At 43.8% G+C, this 20,605-nt stretch overlaps 1 protein-coding gene and 1 long non-coding RNA gene across 2 annotated transcripts; one reads left to right on the forward strand and one right to left on the reverse strand.

Moving 5' to 3' along the window:
• Positions 1 to 14,751: 14,751 nt before the first annotated feature.
• On the reverse strand, positions 14,752 to 15,427 carry LOC120925035. Its single transcript, XR_005746526.1, has 3 exons — positions 15,146 to 15,427; positions 14,878 to 15,052; positions 14,752 to 14,793 (listed from the first exon to the last, which is right to left on the reverse strand). It is a non-coding gene; the product is annotated as an uncharacterized LOC120925035 (long non-coding RNA).
• Positions 15,428 to 15,787: 360 nt separating this feature from the next.
• On the forward strand, positions 15,788 to 18,778 carry LOC120942005 (iron-sulfur cluster co-chaperone protein HscB-like). The gene is made up of 2 exons (XM_040355490.1): positions 15,788 to 15,806; positions 18,375 to 18,778. The coding sequence occupies exons 1-2, from the start codon at positions 15,788 to 15,790 to the stop codon at positions 18,776 to 18,778; spliced, it is 423 nt and encodes a 140-aa protein (XP_040211424.1).
• Positions 18,779 to 20,605: the final 1,827 nt, after the last annotated feature.

Genomic DNA, 20,605 nt, shown 5'->3' on the forward strand with positions numbered 1-20,605 from the left:
AGGAGACACAATAGCTTGTAATAAACTGTTCAATTTTCTATATTAACCACTTAAAGACCGGCTCACACCGATATACGTCATCAGAATGGCACCGCTGGGCAAAGTGACGTATATTTACGTCACTTTGAATTACCCTCTGTGCGGGGTGGCATGCGCGCGCCCCTGCCGTGTACGAGGGACCCGCGGACTCAATGTCCACCGGTGTCGGGTCACAGAGCTGCAGAACGGGGAGAGGCCAGTGTAAACAAGGCTTCTCCCCGTTCTGCCTAGTGACACTGACACTGATCACCTGCTCTCTCTCATCGGGAGCAGCGATCAGTGACGTTTTACTTGTACCCACGCCCCCTAACAGTTAGAATCACTCCCGAGGACACACTTAACCCCTTCCTAGCCCCCTAGTGGTTAACCCCTTCACTTCCCAAAATAGCGATCAAAAGTGTCCAATATGTCTGCCATAATGTCGCAGTCATAATAAAAAATTGCTGCCATTAATAATAAAAAAATATATTAACCACTTAAGCCCCGGACCAATACGCTGTCTAAAGACCCAAGGTGTTTTTACAATTTGGCAATGCGCTGCTTTAACTGGTAATTGCGCGGTCATGCAATGTTGTACCGAAACGAAACTTGCGTCCTTTTCTTCCCACAAATAGAGCTTTATTTTGATGGTATTTGATCGCCTCTGCGATTTTTATTTTTTGCGATATAAACGCAAAAAGACCGTAAATTTTGAAAAAAAATGATTTTTCTTATAACAAAAAGTAAAAAAAATCGAATAAACTAAATTTTAGTCAAACATTTAGGCCAAAATGTATTCAGCCACATGTCTTTAGTAAAAAAAATCGCAATAAGCGTATATTTATTGGTTTTCGCAAAAGTTATAGCGTCTACAAACTAGGGTACATTTTCTGGAATTTACACAGCTTTTATTTTATGACTGCCTATCTCATTTCTTGAGGTGCTAAAATGGCAGGGCAGTACAAAACCCCCCCAAATGACCCCATTTTGGAAAGTAGACACCCCAAGGAAACTGCTGAGAGGCATGTTGAGTCCATTGAATATTTAATTTTTTTGTCCCAAGTGATTGAATAATGACGAAAAAAAAAAAAAAAAATGTTTACAAAAAGTTGTCACTAAATGATATATTTCTCACACATGCCATGGTTATATGTGGAATTGCACCCCAAAATACATTCTGCTGCTTCTCCTGAGTACGGGGATACCACATGTGTGGGACTTTTTGGGAGCCTAGCCGCATACGGGGCCCCAAAACCCAAGCACCGCCTTCAGCATTTCTAAGGGCACAAATTTTTGATTTCACTCCTCACTACCTATCAAGGTTTCGAAGGCCATAAAATGCCAAAATAGCAAAAAAAAAAACCAAATGACCCCATTTTGGAAAGTAGACACCCTAAGCTATTTGCTGAGAGGCATGTCGAGTCCATGGAATATTTTATATTTTGACACAAGTTGCGGGAATATGACAAACTGATTTTTTTTTGCACAAAGTTGTCACTAAATGATATATTGCTCACACATGCCATAGTTATATGTGGAATTGCACCCCAAAATACATTCTGCTGCTTCTCCCGAGTACGGGGATACCACATATGTGGGACTTTTTGTGAGCCTAGCCGCATACGGGGCCCCGAAAACAAAGCACCGCCTTCAAGATTTCTAAGGGCATACATTTTTGATTTCACTCCTCACTACCTATCACTACCTATCACAGTTTTGAAGGCCATAAAATGCCAAGATGTCACACAACCCCCCCAAATGACCCCATTTTGGAAAGAAGACACCCCAAGCTATTTGCTGAGAGGCATGTTGAGTCCATGGAATATTTAATTTTATGGCCCCAAGTGATTGAATAATGACCAAAAAAAAAACATTTTTACAAAACGTTGTCACTAAATGATATATTTCTCACATATGCCATGGGCATATGTGGAATTGCACCCCAAAATACATTCTGCTGCTTCTCCTGAGTACGGGGATACCACATGTGTGGGACTTTTTGGGAGCCTAGCCGCGTACGGGACCCCGAAAACCAATCACCGCCTTCAGGATTTCTAAGGGCATAAATTTTTGATTTCACTCCTCACTACCTATCACAGTTTCGAAGGCAATAAAATGCCAAAACAGCACAAAACCCCCCCAAATGACCCCATTTTGGAAAGTAGACACCCCAAGCTATTTGCTGAGAGGCATGTTGAGTCCATGGAATATTTAATTTTTTTGCCCCAAGTCACTGAATAATGACCAAAAAAAAAAAAAATACAAAACGTTGTCACTAAATGATATATTTCTCACACATGCCACGGTTATATGTGGAATTGCACCCCAAAATACATTCTGCTGCTTCTCCTGAGTACGGGGATACCACATGTGTGGGACTTTTTGGGAGCCTAGCCGCGTACGGGGCCCCGAAAACCAAGCACTGCCTTCAAGATTTGTGTGAGTGAAATCAAAAATTTATGTCCTTAGAAATCTTGAAGGCGGTGCTTGGTTTTCATGGTCTCATACGCGGCTAGGCTCCCAAAAAGTCCCACACATGTGGTATCCCCGTACTCAGGAGAAGTAGCAGAATGTATTTTGGGGTGCAATTCCACATATAACCATGGCATGTGTGAGAAATATATCATTTAGTGACAATGTTTTGTACATTTTTTTATTTTAATTTTTTTTGGTCATGATTCAATCACTTGGGGCAAAAAAATTAAATATTCCATGGACTCAACATGCCTCTCAGCAAATAGCTTGGGGTGTCTACTTTCCAAAATGGGGTCATTTGGGGTTTTTTTGTGCTATTTTGGCATTTTATGGCCTTCGAAACTGTGATAGGTAGTGAGGAGTGAAATCAAAAATTTGCGCCCTTAGAAATGCTGAAGGCGGTGCTTGGTTTTCGGGGTCCCGTACGCGGCTAGGCTCCCAAAAAGTCCCAAACATGTGGTATCCCCGTACTCAGGAGAAGCAGCAGAATGTATTTTAGGGTGCAACTCCACATATAACCATGGCATGTGTGAGCAATATATCATTTAGTGACACATTTTTCTTTTTTTTTTTTTTTTTCTCATTATTCAATCACTTTGGACAAAAAAAAAAAAAAATCAATGGACTCAACATGCCTCTCAGCAGTTTCCTTGGGGTGTCTTCTTTCCAAAATGGGGTCATTTGGGGTTTTTTTGTGCTATTTTGGCATTTTATGGCCTTCGAAACTGTGATAGGTAGTGAGGAGTGAAATCAAAAATTTACACCCTTAGAAAGCCTGAAGGCGGTGATTGGTTTTTGGGGTCCCGTACGCGGCTAGGCTCCCAAAAAGTCTCACACATGTGGTATCCCCGTACTCAGGAGAAGCAGCAGAATGCATTTTGGGGTGTAATTCCACATATGCCCATGGCATGTTTGAGCAATATATCATTTAGTGACAACTTTGCGCAAAAAAATATATATATATATATATATATATATATATTTATATTTCCCGCAACTTGGGTCAAAATCTAAAATATTCCATGGACTTAAAGCGGGAGTTCACCCATTTAAAAAAAAAAAAAAAATCTCCCCTTAGCTTCCTGCTCGTTCGGTCTAGGGGAATCGGCTATTTATATTAAAATATAAGCAGTACTTACCCGTTTTCGAGCTGCATCTTCTTCCGTCGCTTCCGGGTATGGGTCTTCGGGAGCGGGCGTTCCTTCTTGAGTGACAGCCTTCCGAGAGGCTTCCGACGGTCGCATCCGTCGCGTCACTCGTAGCCGAAAGAAGCCGAACGTCGGTGCGGCTCTATACTGCGCCTGCGCACCGACGTTCGGCTTCTTTCGGAAAATCGTGACGCGATGGATGCGACCGTCGGAAGCCTCTCGGAAACCTGTCAATCAAGAAGGAACGCCCATTCCCGAAGCCCATACCCGGAAGCGACGGAGAGGATGCGTCTCGTAAACGGGTAAGTACTGCACATATTTTAAAATAAATAGCCGATTCCCCTAGTAATAACGAGCAGGAATCTAAGGGGGAAAAGTGCCCTCTAAGGGTGAACCCCCGCTTTAAGATGCCTCTCAGCAAATAGCTTGGGGTGTCTACTTTCCAAAATTGGGTCATTTGGGGGGGTTTTCAATTGTCCTGGCATTTTATGCACAACAATTAGAAGCTTATGTCACACATCACCCACTCTTCTAACCACTTGAAGAAAAAGCCCTTTCTGACACTGTTTGTTTACATAAAAACATATTATTTTTTTGCAAGAAAGTAAAGTTGAACCCCCAAACATTATATATTTTTTTAAAGCAAAGGCCCTACAGATTAAAATGGTGGGTGTTGCAAAAAAAATTTCCACACAGTATTTGCGCAGCGTTTTTTCAAACGCATTTTTTGGGGAAAAAATACACTTTTTTTTATTTTAAAGCACTAAAACACACTATATTGCCCAAATTATTGATGAAATAAAAATTATGATCTTAGGCCGAGTACATGGATACCAAACACGACATACTTTAAAATTGCGCACAAACGCGCAGTGGCGACAAACTACATACATTTTTAAAAGCCTTTAAAAGCCTTTACAGGTTACCACATTCGATTTACAGAGTAGGTCTACTGCTAAAATGACTGCCCTCGATCTGCCCTTCGCGGTGATACCTCACATGCATGGTGCAATTGCTGTTTACATATGACTCCAGACCGACGCTTGCGTTTGTCTTTGTGCAAGAGCAGGGGGGGACAGGGATGCTTTTTTTTATTTTTTTATTTTTTTATATATTTATTTCGCTTTTTTTATTTTATTTGTTAACTGTTCCTTCCATTTATTTATTTTTTTACCATTTTTATTGTTATCTCAGGGAATGTAAATATCCCTTATGATAGCAATAGTTAGTGACAGGTACTCTTTTTTTTTTAAATGGGGTCTATTAGACCCTAGATCTTTCCTCTGCCCTCAAAGCATCTGACCACACCAAGATCGGTGTGATAAAATGCTTTCCCATATTCTCAATGGCACCGTTTATATCTGGGGGGGGGGACATTCCCTCCCACTGAATGTAAAAGCAGTCTAGAGGCTAATTAGCCGCTAGGACTGCTTTTACATGAAAGCCGACCGCTGGCTGAAAAGAATGATACCAAGATGATGCCTAAACCCGCAGGCATCATTCTGGTATAACCATTCAAAGTCCTGCAACATACCAGTACGTTGATGGTTCTTGTTGGACATGTAATGTAATCTTTTTTTTTTTCATGCAGTCTGTTGGCTGAACAAAAAAAAGATTGATCGGTGGGTATGCCCACCATTAGAATACCTCCCTTCATCCACCCACTTCTAATGATGGGCATACATGCACCATTTATATATGCCGAAGCATGGGGGCATCCTCCCGCAAAAAAGTTATGCCGCGTACGGTCGGACTTTTCTATGCCGCGTACACACGGTCGGACTTTTCTATGCCGTGTACACATGGTCAGACTTTTCCACAGGAAAGCCTCCGTAGGAATGTCAACCGTATGTACGCGGCATTAGGAGCAAAATCGCTCCTCCGCCCCTAATGCCCCCATGCTCCGGCATATATGCTCTTTTTTGAACTGTAGTGGTGAAATCACCTCCTACAGCATTGGAGTCGCGGCTTTATATATCGTGGGAGCAAACGCTGTTGCTGTCACGCTAAATAAATCCGCACTGCAACTGAATGGCGTACCTGCTAAGCAAATGATGGTTAACATTAAAACAAAGTAACATTCCAGTATAACAGTAAGATCATACCATACCTGCAAAGCAAATACCTATAAAAAAACATAGTAAAAAATAAAACATTTTTTAACGCAACCTGTGCCTAAAATATATATATGCCAAAGCATGGGGGCATCCTCCCGCAAAAAAGTTATGCCGCGTACGGTCGGACTTTTCTATGCCGCGTACACACGGTCGGACTTTTCTATGCCGTGTACACATGGTCAGACTTTTCCACGGGAAAGCCTCCGTAGGAATGTCAACCGTATGTACGCGGCATTAGGAGCAAAATCGCTCCTCCGCCCCTGCTGCCCGCATGCTTCGGCATATATGCTCTTTTTTTAAACTGTGGTGGTGAAATCACCTCCTACAGCACTGGAGTCGCGGCTTTATATATCGTGGGAGCAAACGCTGTTGCTGTCAAGATAAATAAGTCCGCGCAACAGCTGAATGGCGTACCTGAAAACAGTAAAATAAATTACATACCTGAAAAGCAAGCATGAAAAAACATAACAACAATAAAACTTTGCAGAATAGAATACAGTAAAAAAGAGCAGAACAATAGAGAGAGAATAGAGAGGGAGAGAACAATAAAACGACAACTATTTTTGGTTTTTTTATTTTATATTTTTTTGTGTGTTTTTATTTTTTACTTTTTTTTTTTTTTTTTAACACTTTTTTTTGTAACTGTGAACTGTAACTTCAACTTTTCGGTTCCAGGTTTGGGTCTCTCAAAATGCGATGGCATCTTGGGAGACCCTGTGTGAGTGTGCCTAGCCTGTGAAATGTTTCACCCTACACTAATAATTAACGTGTGTGTGGAAGCGTTCAAAACATTCACCAATACAAAGACCAGGATTGGCAGGACATTTGGGACAAAAATAACGGGTGTCACGCCTAAATCCGCGCTTGGTACAGACACGACATTTTCTTTGGGGGGCTCGTTGGGTAGGGGTACTCGGGAGGACATAAGAAAAATGCCTCTCATGCAGTCGGCTTACTGCATTTGGTAGGAGATGGTGAGGTACAATACCGCCTGGATACAGGAGTTCTGTGATGATATCCCTCTGGAATTGAAGGAAGGATTCATTCCGTCCTGAAGCTCTGTATACGACATGAGCATTCAGTAGAGCCAATTGAAATAAATGTAGAGCCACTTTTTTGTACCAGCGTCTCGTCTTACGGGCAATATGATACGGCGCCATTAACTGGTCGTTGAGGTCCACCCCTCCCATGTTTTGGTTATATTCGTGGACACAGAGGGGTTTCTCCACAACACCAGTCGCCGTACGAATTTGGACTGTCGTGTCTGCGTGAAGGGTGGTAAGAACGAAAACATTCCTATTGTCCCGCCACTTCACAGCGAGCAAATTTTTACATCTGCAGCAGGCTCTCGCCCCCGGCCTAACACGGGCATCTACAAGCCGCTGGGGGAAGCCCCGGCGATTAGGTCGCACGGTGCCACATGCTCCAATCTGTTGATCAAATAAGTGGCTAAAAAGTGGCACGCTGCTGTAAAAATTGTCCACATACAAATGGTACCCCTTTCCGAATAAGGGTGACACCAAGTCCCAAACAATCTTGCCAGCGCTCCCCATGTAATCTGGGCATCCTTCCGGCTCTACCTGACTATCTTTTCCCTCGTAAACCCTAAAGCTCCATGTGTAGCCTGTGGCCCTGTCACAGAGCTTATAGAGCTTGACCCCGTATCTGGAACGCTTGCTGGGAAGGTACTGTTTGAAAGACAAGCGGCCAGCAAATTTAATCAGGGACTCATCAACGCATACAACCTGCTGGGGATTAAACAAGGCTGCAAAACGTTCGTTGAAATGGTTTACGAGGGGCCGAATTTTGTAGAGCCGGTCAAATTCAGGGTCTCCACGTGGACGACAAAGTGCATTGTCACTGAAATGCAGGAACCGCAGGATCGCCTCGTATCGTCTCCTGGCCATGTGAGCAGAGAAAATGTACATATGGTCAATGGGATGTGTGGACCAATACATCCGCAATGACGGAAATTTGTGTATGCCCATGTTGAGGGTAAGGCCCAGAAAGGTCTTAAATTCGGAAACCTCGAGAGGTTTCCATTGTTTGGCAAGGCGAGACTGGGGGTTAGCGGCGATGTAAGTACCAGCATATAAATTAGTCTGGTCCACAATAGATCTATAGAGATCTTCCGTGAAATACAGCGAATAAAAATCAAGTGACGTAAAGTTCGCTGTATCCACCTGAATACCGGGTTGGCCAGTGAATGGGGGAAGTACAGGTGCTGTAGAAGTGGTGGGGACCCAATCAGGATAGGCAAATTCTACAGGAAGGGCACTATGGGCACGACGGGCCTGTCTCTGTCTTCTTCTTGGTGGCAGCGGGACACTACTTGTGCTTGCCACATCGCCAGCTTCAACTGCACTTATGGGACTCGCCACGTCACCAAGTGTTACTGCAGTGCTGGATAAACGACCAGGGTGTACTAGGCCGCTGGTGCTTGCCAATTCACCAGAAGGAATAGCAGCGCTAGTACTGGATCTCTGCTCCATACGAGGGTCCTGCGGTTCTTGCTGCTCAACAACATCAGAATGGGATCGGGTACGCCTGGCCTTAGCAGGGACCTCAACTTCGTCGTGCGAGCTATCTGACATGGAGCCGCTGTCGTAAATGGGTTCATATTCTGAGCCAGAATCTGTCAGATGCGTGACCTCCTCCTCTTCACTATCTGACATGCACATGAACTCCAAGGCCTGCTTATCATTGTACCTTCGGTTTGCCATTTTGGACTCTAAATTTAGTGGTACAATGGTAAGGATTCACAGGTAAAAAAAGCACCTGACTATAGAAAAGCAAATGTAGAAAACGCTTCAAAAAAAACTGTAAGCGATCGCAGGGATCAGGCCTGTCTCTGCGAACGCTGCAGTTATGTGTCTTGTGTTTTGTAAGTGACAGTGATCGATCGATACTGCACTTGGGTGGGTTGGGCTGGGCAGAGGGGGAAAACGCAGGTGCTAGCGGGTATCTGGGCTGATTCCGCTAACAATGCGTTTTTGGGTACCCTAAACTGCTGGGTACGCTAGTATAGATCTGATCAGATCAGGTATCGATCCGTTCAGATCCTATACCACTAAGGGGGGTGTATGCTTAGCGAGTGGGTGTAAGCGGTACTGGCTCTAACCTAACGCTGCCTGGGGCGACGCAGACCCTGACTGGCGCTAAAATTAAATTTATATCACCCGCCGGGTGATCAGGGGGTTAAACCTATTGGGTTATATACGGCGGGTGCTCTGATGCTATAAACAGCAAACTAACCAACCAGCGTCAACCGTAACACTTATACGGTGATCACTGGTGAAAGGGTTAACTAGGGGGCAATCAGGGGGTTAAAACCTTTATTCGGTAATATATGGGGGTACCTAACGCTTTCTAAAAACCTGGTGGCGAACCTAAAATAACTAAATAACTAACTGGCTAACCACGTCACCAGTGACACTTATACAGTGATCAGTGGTGAAAGGGTTAACTCTAGGGGCAATCAGGGGTTAAAACCTTTATTTATGGGGGTACCTAACGCTATATAAACCTGGCGGCGAACCTCAAAAAAAACTAACTGCCTAGCGGCAACAGTGACACTAATACAGCGATCAGAAACCGATCGCTTAGTGACACTGGCAATAGGGGTGAAAGGGTTAACTCTAGGGGCAATCAGGGGTTAAAACCTTTATTTATGGGGGTACCTAACGCTATATAAACCTGGCGGCGAACCTCAAAAAAAAAAACTAACTGCCTAGCGGCAACAGTGACACTAATACAGCGATCAGAAACCGATCGCTTAGTGACACTGGCAATAGGGGTGAAAGGGTTAACTCTAGGGGCAATCAGGGGTTAAAACCTTTATTTATGGGGGTACCTAACGCTATATAAACCTGGCGGCGAACCTCAAAAAAAACTAACTGCCTAGCGGCAACAGTGACACTAGTACAGCGATCAGAAACCGATCGCTTAGTGACACTGGCAATAGGGGTGAAAGGGTTAACTTTAGGGGCAATCAGGGGTTAAACCTTTATTGGGGGGGGGGTAGGGGGCTACCCTGGACCTAAAGGGGCCTAAACCTAACTGCCCTGACACTTTTTTCTGTCACACTGACACTAAAAGCAGTGATCAGAAAATAAATGATCACTGCAATCAGTGACACTGTGACAGGGGGTGATCTGGGGGTGCTGGGGGGGTGATCGGGGGGGGTTATGTGCCTATGTGTGCTGTGTCAGTGTGCTGTTGGTGCAACTCACAGTACTGACGTCTTCTCTCCTCTGGAACCGGACGAAAAGACCGCCAGAGGGGAGAAAACGTCACTTCGTCCCTGCCTGTGTTTACAGTTACACAGGCAGGGAGGGCTCAGGTGCAATCTGATTCGCCGAGGGAGATCGAGAGGGGACGGCTGGAAACCAATAGCCGCCCCCTCCTCCCGGACCTCCCGTACACCGTTCCCGGCCCTCGCATGTACCGGAGGGGGTCCCGATCGGACCCCCGAACCCAGGTAAGGCGGGGACGTACCTGTACGCCCATGTGCCTGTACGTGCCATATTGTGGACGTATATGTACATGCGGGGGTCGGGAAGTGGTTAATAAAAATGCCATAAAACTAACCCCTATTTTGTAGACGCTATGGCCCAGATTCTCGTAGAATGACGTAAATGTCGGCGGGCGTAACGTATCTCATTTACGTTACGCCGCCGCAAGTTTTACAGGCAAGTGCTTTATTCACAAAGCACTTGCGTGTAAAGTTGCGGCGGCGTAGCGTAAATCACCCGGCGCAAGCCCGCCTAATTCAAGTTAGGCCGGTAGGGGGCGTGTAGTATTTAAATAAAGCGCGTTCCCGCGCCGAACGTACTGCGCATGCGCCGTCAGAAAAATATCCCAGGGTGCATTGCTCCAAATGACGTCGCAAGGATGTCATTGGTTTCGACGTGAACGTAAATAGCGTCCAGCCCCATTCACGGACAACTTACACAAACGACGTAAATTTATAAATTTTGACGCGGGAACAACGGCCATACTTAACATTGGTTGCCCATCATATAGCAGGGGCAACTTTACGCCGGAAAAACCTAACGTAAACGTCGTAACTTCACTGCGTTGGCCGCGCGTACGTTCGGGAATTCGCGTATTTAGCTTATTTGCATACTCAACAGGGAAAACGACGGAGGCGACACCTAGCGGACGAAAAAAAAAAGGGAATTTAAGATCCGACGGCGTAAGAGCCTTACGCCTGTCGGATCTAATGGATATCTATGCGTAACTGATTCTGAGAATCAGTCGCATAGATACGACGGCCCAGATTAGGACTTACGACGGCGTACATGGCGTTGCGCCGTCGTAAGCCCTTTGAGAATCTAGGCCTAAAACTTTTGCGCAAAAAAAATGAATAAACGCTTATTGGTATTTTTTTTTTACCAAAAAAATGTAGAAGAATACGCATCGGCCCAAACTGAGGGAATTTTTTTTTATATATATATATATTTTGGGGGGATATTTATTATAGCAAAAAGTAAAAAATAAAATTGTCGCTCTATTTTTGTTTTTAGTGCAAAAAATAAAAACCACAGAGGTGATCAAATACCACAAAAAGAAAGCTCTATTTGTGGGAAAAAGGACGTCAATTTTGTTTGGGATCTACGGTGCACGACCGCGCAATTGTCAGTTAAAGTGACGCAGTGCCGAATCGCAAAAAGTGGCCCGGTCATTTGGCAGCCAAATGGTCCGGGGCTGAAGAGGTTAATAGTATAATTTATTGATACATAAAAGCTCGAATGAGCTTTTACAAAATATTGAGAAAATTTCCACCTTTTTTAAAAAATAGAACGTTGTCCAGCGCCCACACAATTAAAAATAGCTCTTGACGTCATAAAGGCATATAAATAACCCTGGCAAAACTGCCTAATTATCAATATGAATAGATGAAACCAATTCCTGGTCAATATTTGTTCATGTGCCTTCAATTAAAACCTTCAATTAGCAATTAGACTTAGGCCTCGTACACACGACCGAGAATCTCGTCGTAAAAGAAACGTCGTTTTCCTCGACGAGGTTCTTGTCAGGCTTACAATGGAAAAGAGTACCGCTCCAAGCCCTGCGACCTATGCTCTGCTCCCGCCCTGTACTACTGACAGGTGCAGAACCAGTAGGCCCCAGACAGACTTCTGGGCATACCTCCAGTAACATAGCCTTGGGCTAGCAGGCCCCGAGGCAAAAGAAGAGTTGTCACATACCTTAGGCCAGGCGGGCCATGAGGTCAGAGAGAGAAAGAAATGACGTCTGCCCCTTAAGTATCCTCCCCCAGAATGCCCAGCGGTAAAACACCCAATACACCTTAGCCTGTTGTACTTCCAACACCGGCCTGTGGCGACAACGACACCTACCGACGACAGTGCGAGACTACACACAACACAGCCAACGCTGGAGCAGAAGCCAATTTAGCCATAACATTAAAGGGACACTAAAGGAATTTTTTTTTTTAGCTAAATAGCTTCCTTTACCTTGCTGCAGTCCTGGTTTCATGTCCTCATTGTTCGTTTTTGCTTTGATGTTGCTGTAAATCCTCTCTGTTCTGGACACTTCCTGGTTGCCTGTTTCCTGATAACCACAGTACTGGGAGATTTCTCACGGTGGTCACTAATCAAGGAGCTGTGTGTAAAACGAAACTGGATTGGTGCTGAGGAGTTTTAGACAAAGTATCACTGCTCTCTATTGGCTGACTGCCCTCTAGTGGCTCTCTGTACATCAGAGAACCAGCAAACAACAGCAAAAACGAAACTACACTGCAGGCACATTATATGATTGTTTTTTTTTATCAATTTTTAATCATTTTTAAAAGGAATCAGTTAACTATTATGTCTCTATGCCCTGTAAACAGTCATTTCAGCTAAAAAAATTTTTTCCTTTAGTGACCCTTTAAATCTGAACTATGTACAGTTCAGATAACCCACTAAATTTACATGAAAGCGCATGGTCAACAGGTGCAGGGCGCTACACTTACTAGGAGTAACATAAGGTCAGCACTTCCATATACTGTATATAAAGTTCATCAACTGGTAATTTACTACAATCCAAACTACACCTCTTTAGGCTGTAGTGAGACCAGCGTTATGAATGGCTCTATCTCTCAAACACAGCGGAAGCTGTGAGCGCTAGTGTGCAATCTCCAAAGCCATACATTGATGTGAATGAAAGTAAGCGGATCATGCCTTGCAGCTCTTTTTGCTCAAAGTTCATCAATCATATAAGACAGCGAATGTTATCCAGCTTAGTTTCTCCTGTGACAGTCTATCTATACATCCAGAACAAGCTCTACCCAAATTAATGTGCCTTGCACTGCAACACTGCATTACTAGTCCAGTGGTGTACTGGAGGGTATGCGCCTGACCGGGTTCCCACAGGCTGTCACACTGTTTGCACAGAGTACACCACTCAGATCTGTAACTGTGACATGGAGGCCTGGCTCTGCTGGTGTTAAGACATCATGGTGACATTAACCACTTAAGGACCGGACCAATATGCTGCTAAATGACCCAAGGGGTTTTTACAATTCGGCACTGCATCGCTTTAACAGACAATTGCGCGGTCTACGACAAATAGAGCTTTCTTTTGGTGGTATTTGATCACCTCTGCGGTTTTTATTTTTTGCGCTATAAACAAAAATAGAGCGACAATTTTGAAAAAAATGCAATATTTTTAACTTTTTGCTATAATAAAAATCCCCCAAAAACATATATATATATATAAAAAAAAATTCTTCAGTTTAGGCCAATACGTATTCTTCTACCTATTTTTGTTAAAAAAAAACGCAATAAGCGTTTATCGATTGGTTTGCGCAAAATTTATAGCGTTTACAAAATAGGGGATAGTTTTATTATTATTTTTTTTTACTACTAATGGCGGCAATCAGTAATTTTTTTCGTGACTGCGACATTATGGCGGACACTTCGGACAATTTTGACACATTTTTGGGACAATTGTCATTTTCACAGCGAAAAATGCATTTAAATTGCATTGTTTATTGTGAAAATGACAGTTGCAGTTTGGGAGTTAACCACAGGGGGCGCTGTAGGAGTTAGGGTTCACCTAGTGTGTGTTTACAACTGTAGGGGGGTGTGGCTGTAGGACTGACGTCATCGATCGAGTCTCCCTATAAAAAGGATCACTCGATCGATGCGCCGCCACAGTGAAGCACGGGGAAGCCGTGTTTACATACGGCTCTCCCCGTTCTTCAGCTCCAGGGAGCGATCGCGATGGGGCGGCTATAAACGAATAGCCGCGCCGTCGTCCCGGATCACTCCCCGTGGGAATCCGACCGCCGCATGTAGCGGGGGAGGTCCCGATCGGACCCCGGACCCACGTCTAGGCAGGGACGTACAGGTACGCCAATGTGCCTGTACGTGCCATTCTGCCGACGTATATGTACATGCGGCGGTCGGGAAGTGGTTAAATGGGTGGTAAAGGTTTTTTTTTTTTTTTCTAAATAGGTTCCGTTAAGCTGGTGCATTGTTGGTTCACTAAGAAAAAAGGGGGGGGGGGGACCACCCGAAGGTGTTTGGGACTTTAAATGAGAATACCTCTGTGATGTATCTCCATCCTTGTGTCTTGGACTTTATATGAGATTACATCCATACTATATCTCCATCCCGTATGCGGAAAATTGCAACGAAGGGAATTTGGGACTTTAAATGAAACAGTGGGCTAAATGGGGACAAAGTAATGAAACAAGCCATAGATGAAATGTTCATGTATTGAGAAAATAGAATATTTAGTAAAAACAAATAACTTGTACAAAAGTACAGAACATACATTTCATACATAATACAATAATTGATATAAAAATACATTAAATAAATAACAGTCCGTGACAACATATATAGCCACATAGAGGTTGGGCATAACCACGCAATAGGTGAAGTATAAAATGTAAATAGATCATAGAAGTACTGGTTGATCAGAATGGGTCCCATAAACGCGTATAGCTACATCTTTGTAAGCCCGACGCGGCGTTTTGTGTATATGAAAAACACTCATCAGGGGCGGATGTAGTGGGATATCTGGAATACAGATTTGATTAGTGATCAAGGTATTAAAATTGGATCCACCAAAAAAGAGGTAGTAAGTCAATTCTGGTTACTTACATAGTATGTCAAAGTGGTAATGTAAATACAGTTAAGACCAAACATATGCCTGTCCCGGGACAGAGGTGGCAGACCAGCAGGCAAACAGCAGAGCGCATAAAGCATCCCTCCCAGACAGCACAGCGACCATGGGTAAAGTAAAATTCTAGTGTATCCTCATAGTACAGGTAGGTATCTGTAATGAATGAATGAATAGGTCCATCAAACAGTGACCCACATGGTAAGGGGATAAGGGCATAACAAATACATTAAAATTAACAAAGGATACCTGGAATGCGAGTAGGATGGCCACAGCTAGTGACAGCTGTAAGGCCTGCATAGAAAATGGCCACTGGCTGAAGAGCTGGGAAGGTGCTTAAATACGTCCAGCAAATGCACCAGACTGCCCCCAACGTCACGTCAGCTGGACAGTGTGGGGGCGGGGCCCTCAATCAGACAGCACAATTGCCTGTACTGAAGAGATGCTACACACACCCACTTGATCAGCTGTGATGGATACTAGCCATACAACAGGGCGACGCCCAATAAGGACATCACTCGGATGGCACATAACGCCGATGCACTGACGGTAACCGCCCGTACCCCCAAAGGGGGGGAAAGGGAAGCACAGTGAGTGCATCGCAATCCCGGGATGCAGACAAAAAAAAAAGGTCTAAACAGTGCGTGATGTTTGCAAGCAGCTAAGTGGTGTGTTCAGCAACTGAATGGCAAATTAAACTTTGTCCCCATTTAGCCCACTGTTTCATTTAAAGTCCCAAATTCCCTTCGTTGCAATTGTTGGTTCACTTACCTTTTCCTTCGATTTCCCTCCTAAATGTTTTTTTTTCTTTGTCTGAATTTCTCACTTTCTGTTTTTCCTCGATAAGCTTGCCCCCATCATCCGAGTCGTTCTGGCTGGGGGTTAGTCAGCATGCTCTTTCCCACCCTTGGTACTACATCCCTGCGGGGAGACGCTGTTAACATTTAGAAGGGAAATCGAAGGAAAAGGTAAGTGAACCAAAAATGCACAACCTTAAAGGAACCTATTTAGAAAATAAAAAAACGAACCTTTACAACCCCTTTAATGTGTTGTACCAATAAGGTATTGCTTCTTATGCTATTTGCATAATTAACATCCCCTTTTAACCACTTTACCCCCGGACCGTTTGTCAGCCTAAAGACCAGAGGTGTTTTTACAATTTGGCACTGCGCTGCTTTAACTGATAATCGCACGGCCATACAATGTTGTGCCCAAACAAAATTTGCGTCTTTTTTTCCCCCACAAATAGAGCTTTCTTTTGATGGTATTTAATTGCCTCTGCGATTTTTAATGAAAAAATACCGAAAATTTTGAAAAAAAAAGATATTTTCTACATTTGTTATAAGAAAAATCGAACAAACTCAATTTTAGTCATACATTTAGGCCAAAATGTATTCAGCCACATGTCTTTAGTTAAAAAAAAAATGCCAATAAGCGTATGTTTATTGGTTTGCGCAAAAGTTATAGCGTCTACAAACTAGGGTACATTTTCTGGAATTTACACAGCTTTTAGTTTAAGATCTATATCTCATTTCTTGAGGTGCTAAAATGGCAGGGCAGTACAAAACCCCCCCAAATGACCCCATTTTGGAAAGTAGACACCCCAAGGAATCTGCTGAGGGGCATGTTGAGCTCACTGAATATTTAATTTTTTTGTATCAAGTGATTGAATAATGACAAAAAAAAAAAAAATTACAAAAATTGTAACTAAATGATATATTGCTCATACATGCCATGGTTATATGTGGAATTGCACACCGAAGTACATTCTGCTGCTTCTCCTGAGTACGGGGATACCACATGTGTGGGACTTTTCTAAGGGCGCAAATTTTTGATTTCACTCCTCTCTACCTATCACAGTTTTGGAGGCCATGGAATTCCCAAATGGCACTAAACCCCCCAAATGACCCCATTTTGGAAAGTAGACACCCCAATCTATTTGCTGAGAGGCATGGTGAGTTTTTAAGGTAATTTACTATATTTTCAAAAGCTGTACTCAAGCAGGTGGTTTAACCACTTAAGCCCTGGACTATTTGGCCGGTCAAAGACCAGGCCACTTTTTGCGATTCGGCACTGCGTCGCTTTAACTGACAATTGCGTGGTCGAGCGACGTGGCTCCCAGTTAAAATTTACGTCCTTTTTTCCCACAAATAGAGCTTTATTTTGGTGGTATTTGATCACTGCTGCAGTTTTACTTCTACCTCCTCCACTGTGACAGATCGTGACAGATCGTTTGATGTTAAAGGAGTTGTAAAGGAAACATTTTTTTTTCCTTTACAACCCCTTTAACCACTTGACCACCGCCCCATGTCAAAAAGACGTCCTGTTTTTAAAGTTGAATATCTCGATAACGGCAGCAGCTGCTGCCACAACCGAGATATTCATCTTTTCAGGGGGCGGTGGTGTACACGATAACGGCGGTCTCCGCGGCGGATTCGCCGCGAGATCGCCGTTATCGGTGGCGGGAGAGGGGCCCCCCCCCTCCCGCACCCTCCGCCGCTTACCGGAGCCGTCGGTAGCGGCGGAGGGGATCGGATGTGTCCGGCAGCTGAGCGGGGACAGGACTGAAGGAGAAATCTCCTTCACCCGTCCTCATAGCTCTGCTGGGCGGAAGTGACGTCAAAACGTCAGTCCCGCCCAGCCTCTTAAAGAAACATTTTTTTTTTTGTCATTTGAAAAAATGACATTTTTATTTTTTTTTTATTTTTTTTGCATTTAAGTCTAAATATGAGATCTGAGGTCTTTTTGACCCCAGATCTCATATTTAAGAGGACCTGTCATGCTTTTTTCTATTACAAGGGATGTTTACATTCCTTGTAATAGGAATAAAAGTGATCAATTTTTTTATTTTATTTCAGTGTAAAAAATTATAAAACTAAATAAAAATAAATAAGAAAACAAAAAATTTTTTTTTTAAAGCGCCCCATCCCGACGAGCTCGCGCGCAGAAGCAAACGCATACGCGAGTAGCGCCCACATATGAAAACGGTATTCAAACCACACAAGTGAGGTATCGCCGCGATCGTTAGAGTGAGAGCAATAATTCTAGCCCTAGACCTACTCTGCAACTCAAAAAATGCAACCTGTAGAATTTTTTAAACGTCGCCTATCGAGATTTTTAAGGGTAAAAGTTTGATGCCATGCCACGAGCGGGCGCAATTTTTAAGCGTGACATGTTGGGTATCATTTTACTCGGCGTAACATTATCTTTCACAATATATAAAAAAATTGGGCAAAATGTATTGTTGTCTTATTTTTTAATTCAAAAAAGTGATTTTTATCCAAAAAAAGTGCGCTTGTAAGACCGCTGCGCAAATACGGTGTGACAAAAAGTATTGCAATGACTGCCATTTTATTCCCTAGGATGTCTGCTAAAAAAAAAAATATATAATGTTTGGGGGTTCTGATTAATTTTCTAGCAAAAAAATTTTGATTTTCACATGAAGGAGAGAAGTGCCAGAATAGGCCTGGTGGTCAAGTGGTTAATGTCCAGGAACTGCAGAAGAAATGCAGGGATCTCCAGAGGTCACTTCATCCAGATTACTTTAGCCAGAAGCCACAGTTTGAGCGGGATATTTCTAATCAACAATCTTCTTTAGTTAATAAGGCGTACAATGCGTTTCTGTCTCCATTAAGCAGAGGAATATATCTGTTAGGTCTTCGTGGCATTACTTTTACAGAAGGGACAGAGGGAGGCATAGATGCACCATTTCTGTTTGAAATCCTAGAAGTCAATGAACAGCTTAATGAAGCAACAGCCGATACTGAAATTGAACAAATAAGTAACATTGTACAAGAAAAATGTCAGATGTTGACTAAAAATATCAAAGAAGCCTTTCAGAAAGCATTACCTCAGATTTCTAAAGAAAGTGTGTGTCCTTAAAGAGGAAGTGAACCCTGATGGGTTTTACTTCCTCGTTTGCATCGCATACTAGCCCATTATGTTGCACTTACCTGCACTCGAAGCCCACACTGTCCCCGCTGGTGGAAGCAGCCATCTTTGCCCCTCTTCCTTCTGGGGCCATGGGCTCCAGCTCTGTGACTGGCCGGAGTCGTGTGAGATCACTCCCGCGCATGCACGTGGGAGCCGTCAGAAACGGGACTTACCTGTGAAGGAACGGCTTATTGTTATATAGCAGTACACAAGTTTTTATCTATAATAGAGCTTTTGGTCTGCATACTATTGTCAAGTGGATCAGAAGGACAGGGAATGGAAATTTCAGAAAGAGTCAGCAATGACCGCCTCCTTACTCTCTCTGTTGCAGTAGACATCGTTCTTTATACTGTCTGGCATGTATAGGTCTGTGCAGTGTTTCCAGTGGGACAGGCACAAAAAGACAAAAATAAGAAGGCTGGATCACAACAAATAACGCAATGGTGTCACTAGAGTTGGTATCACCTGGTGCGGTAAAACATGGTGTTACCCCCCCTCCCCAGGGCACTGAGCAGGCTAGTGTGTCTATACGGCTCTCCCCCCTTAACCTGCCACAATGGATGGAGCCGGGATGGGATTGGGGGGGGGGGGGGGTGGATGGAGCCAGGATGGGATCGGTTAGCACAAGTCCTCTCTAACCCAAAACAAAGCACCCACTAGCACATATCCTCTAGCCCCCACCCCCCCCTCCCTGAAGTCATAATTGTTGCCAGCCCCCCAGAACACCCCCTTCCAAATCACCATGTCCCCCAAGACTCCTGTTATTACAGACCTTAGCCCCGGCCCCCAGGCAGATGCTTTAGCATGGTGTTCCTACTTCTCGGCTCTTCCACCCGGCCCATGTACTTGTCATGTCAGAGCTGAGGAGGAGGCGGCTATAATCCGCTGTGCAGTGAGTGCAGCCAGCAGGGAGAGGAATGCGATTGTTGCATGTGGGGGTGTGTGGGACCCAGATAGTCAGACCTTGGGCACCCTGCCTTTCCGTCTCTGCCTCACTCCCTCCTCCCCACACAACCTGTGGAGCTAAATAGATCCCAGAAGGTAAGGAGGCAGAAGAGGAAGCCACGGCGCCCCTATCATTGCGGTGCTGGTGCCAGTCTGGACTGGACCTGGTGTCATCCTCTGGTGGGTGTCACCTGGGTAGAGGCCACACCCCCCACACCAATGCCACTGAAATAATGGACATACTAGAACAGATCGGGGTCCCTTTCTTTGTCCTTGTGTAGGTACCCATCCTTTCAGGATGTATAAAAATCAGATCTGATATAAAAATATGGGGCCAGCACAAGTCAAGACAGATTTCTACTTACAGGGTAACATTTGCTTGTTGGCACAAAATAGATCTGTTGCAGCATTTTGCTTTTCTATAAAAAAAGCACTTATCCTGAAATAAAATCATACAGTGAAGATGGTGCTCAGTCATCTGCAAAAAGCCATTAAGGCTGATGTCAGATGGATGCTCCCTGCTGTGTCTGACAATTAAAAAAAATGATGTTATAAGAGAAAATTCCATGGTCCTTCTACATACAAATACATGGACGCTTTTCCAGATTCTGTATTAGAAGTAACTTACAATAAAATACATACTATGCTCTACTATGACTCTTCTTGTATGTATTGTGGGAGCTTAACCTGCACCTTTATCTGATACCATGCATAGCAGCAACAATAACATTTCAAATGAAGTGTTTTCAGTAAAGTCCAATGTGCCCATATAGCATCACACCAAGCTGCTTTAAAGCGGTTTTTCTTTTAATAGCAGTAAAAGTTATCAAA

Source organism: Rana temporaria, chromosome 1 (genome assembly GCF_905171775.1).
Source record: "Rana temporaria chromosome 1, aRanTem1.1, whole genome shotgun sequence".
NCBI classification, from domain to species: domain Eukaryota; kingdom Metazoa; phylum Chordata; class Amphibia; order Anura; family Ranidae; genus Rana; species Rana temporaria.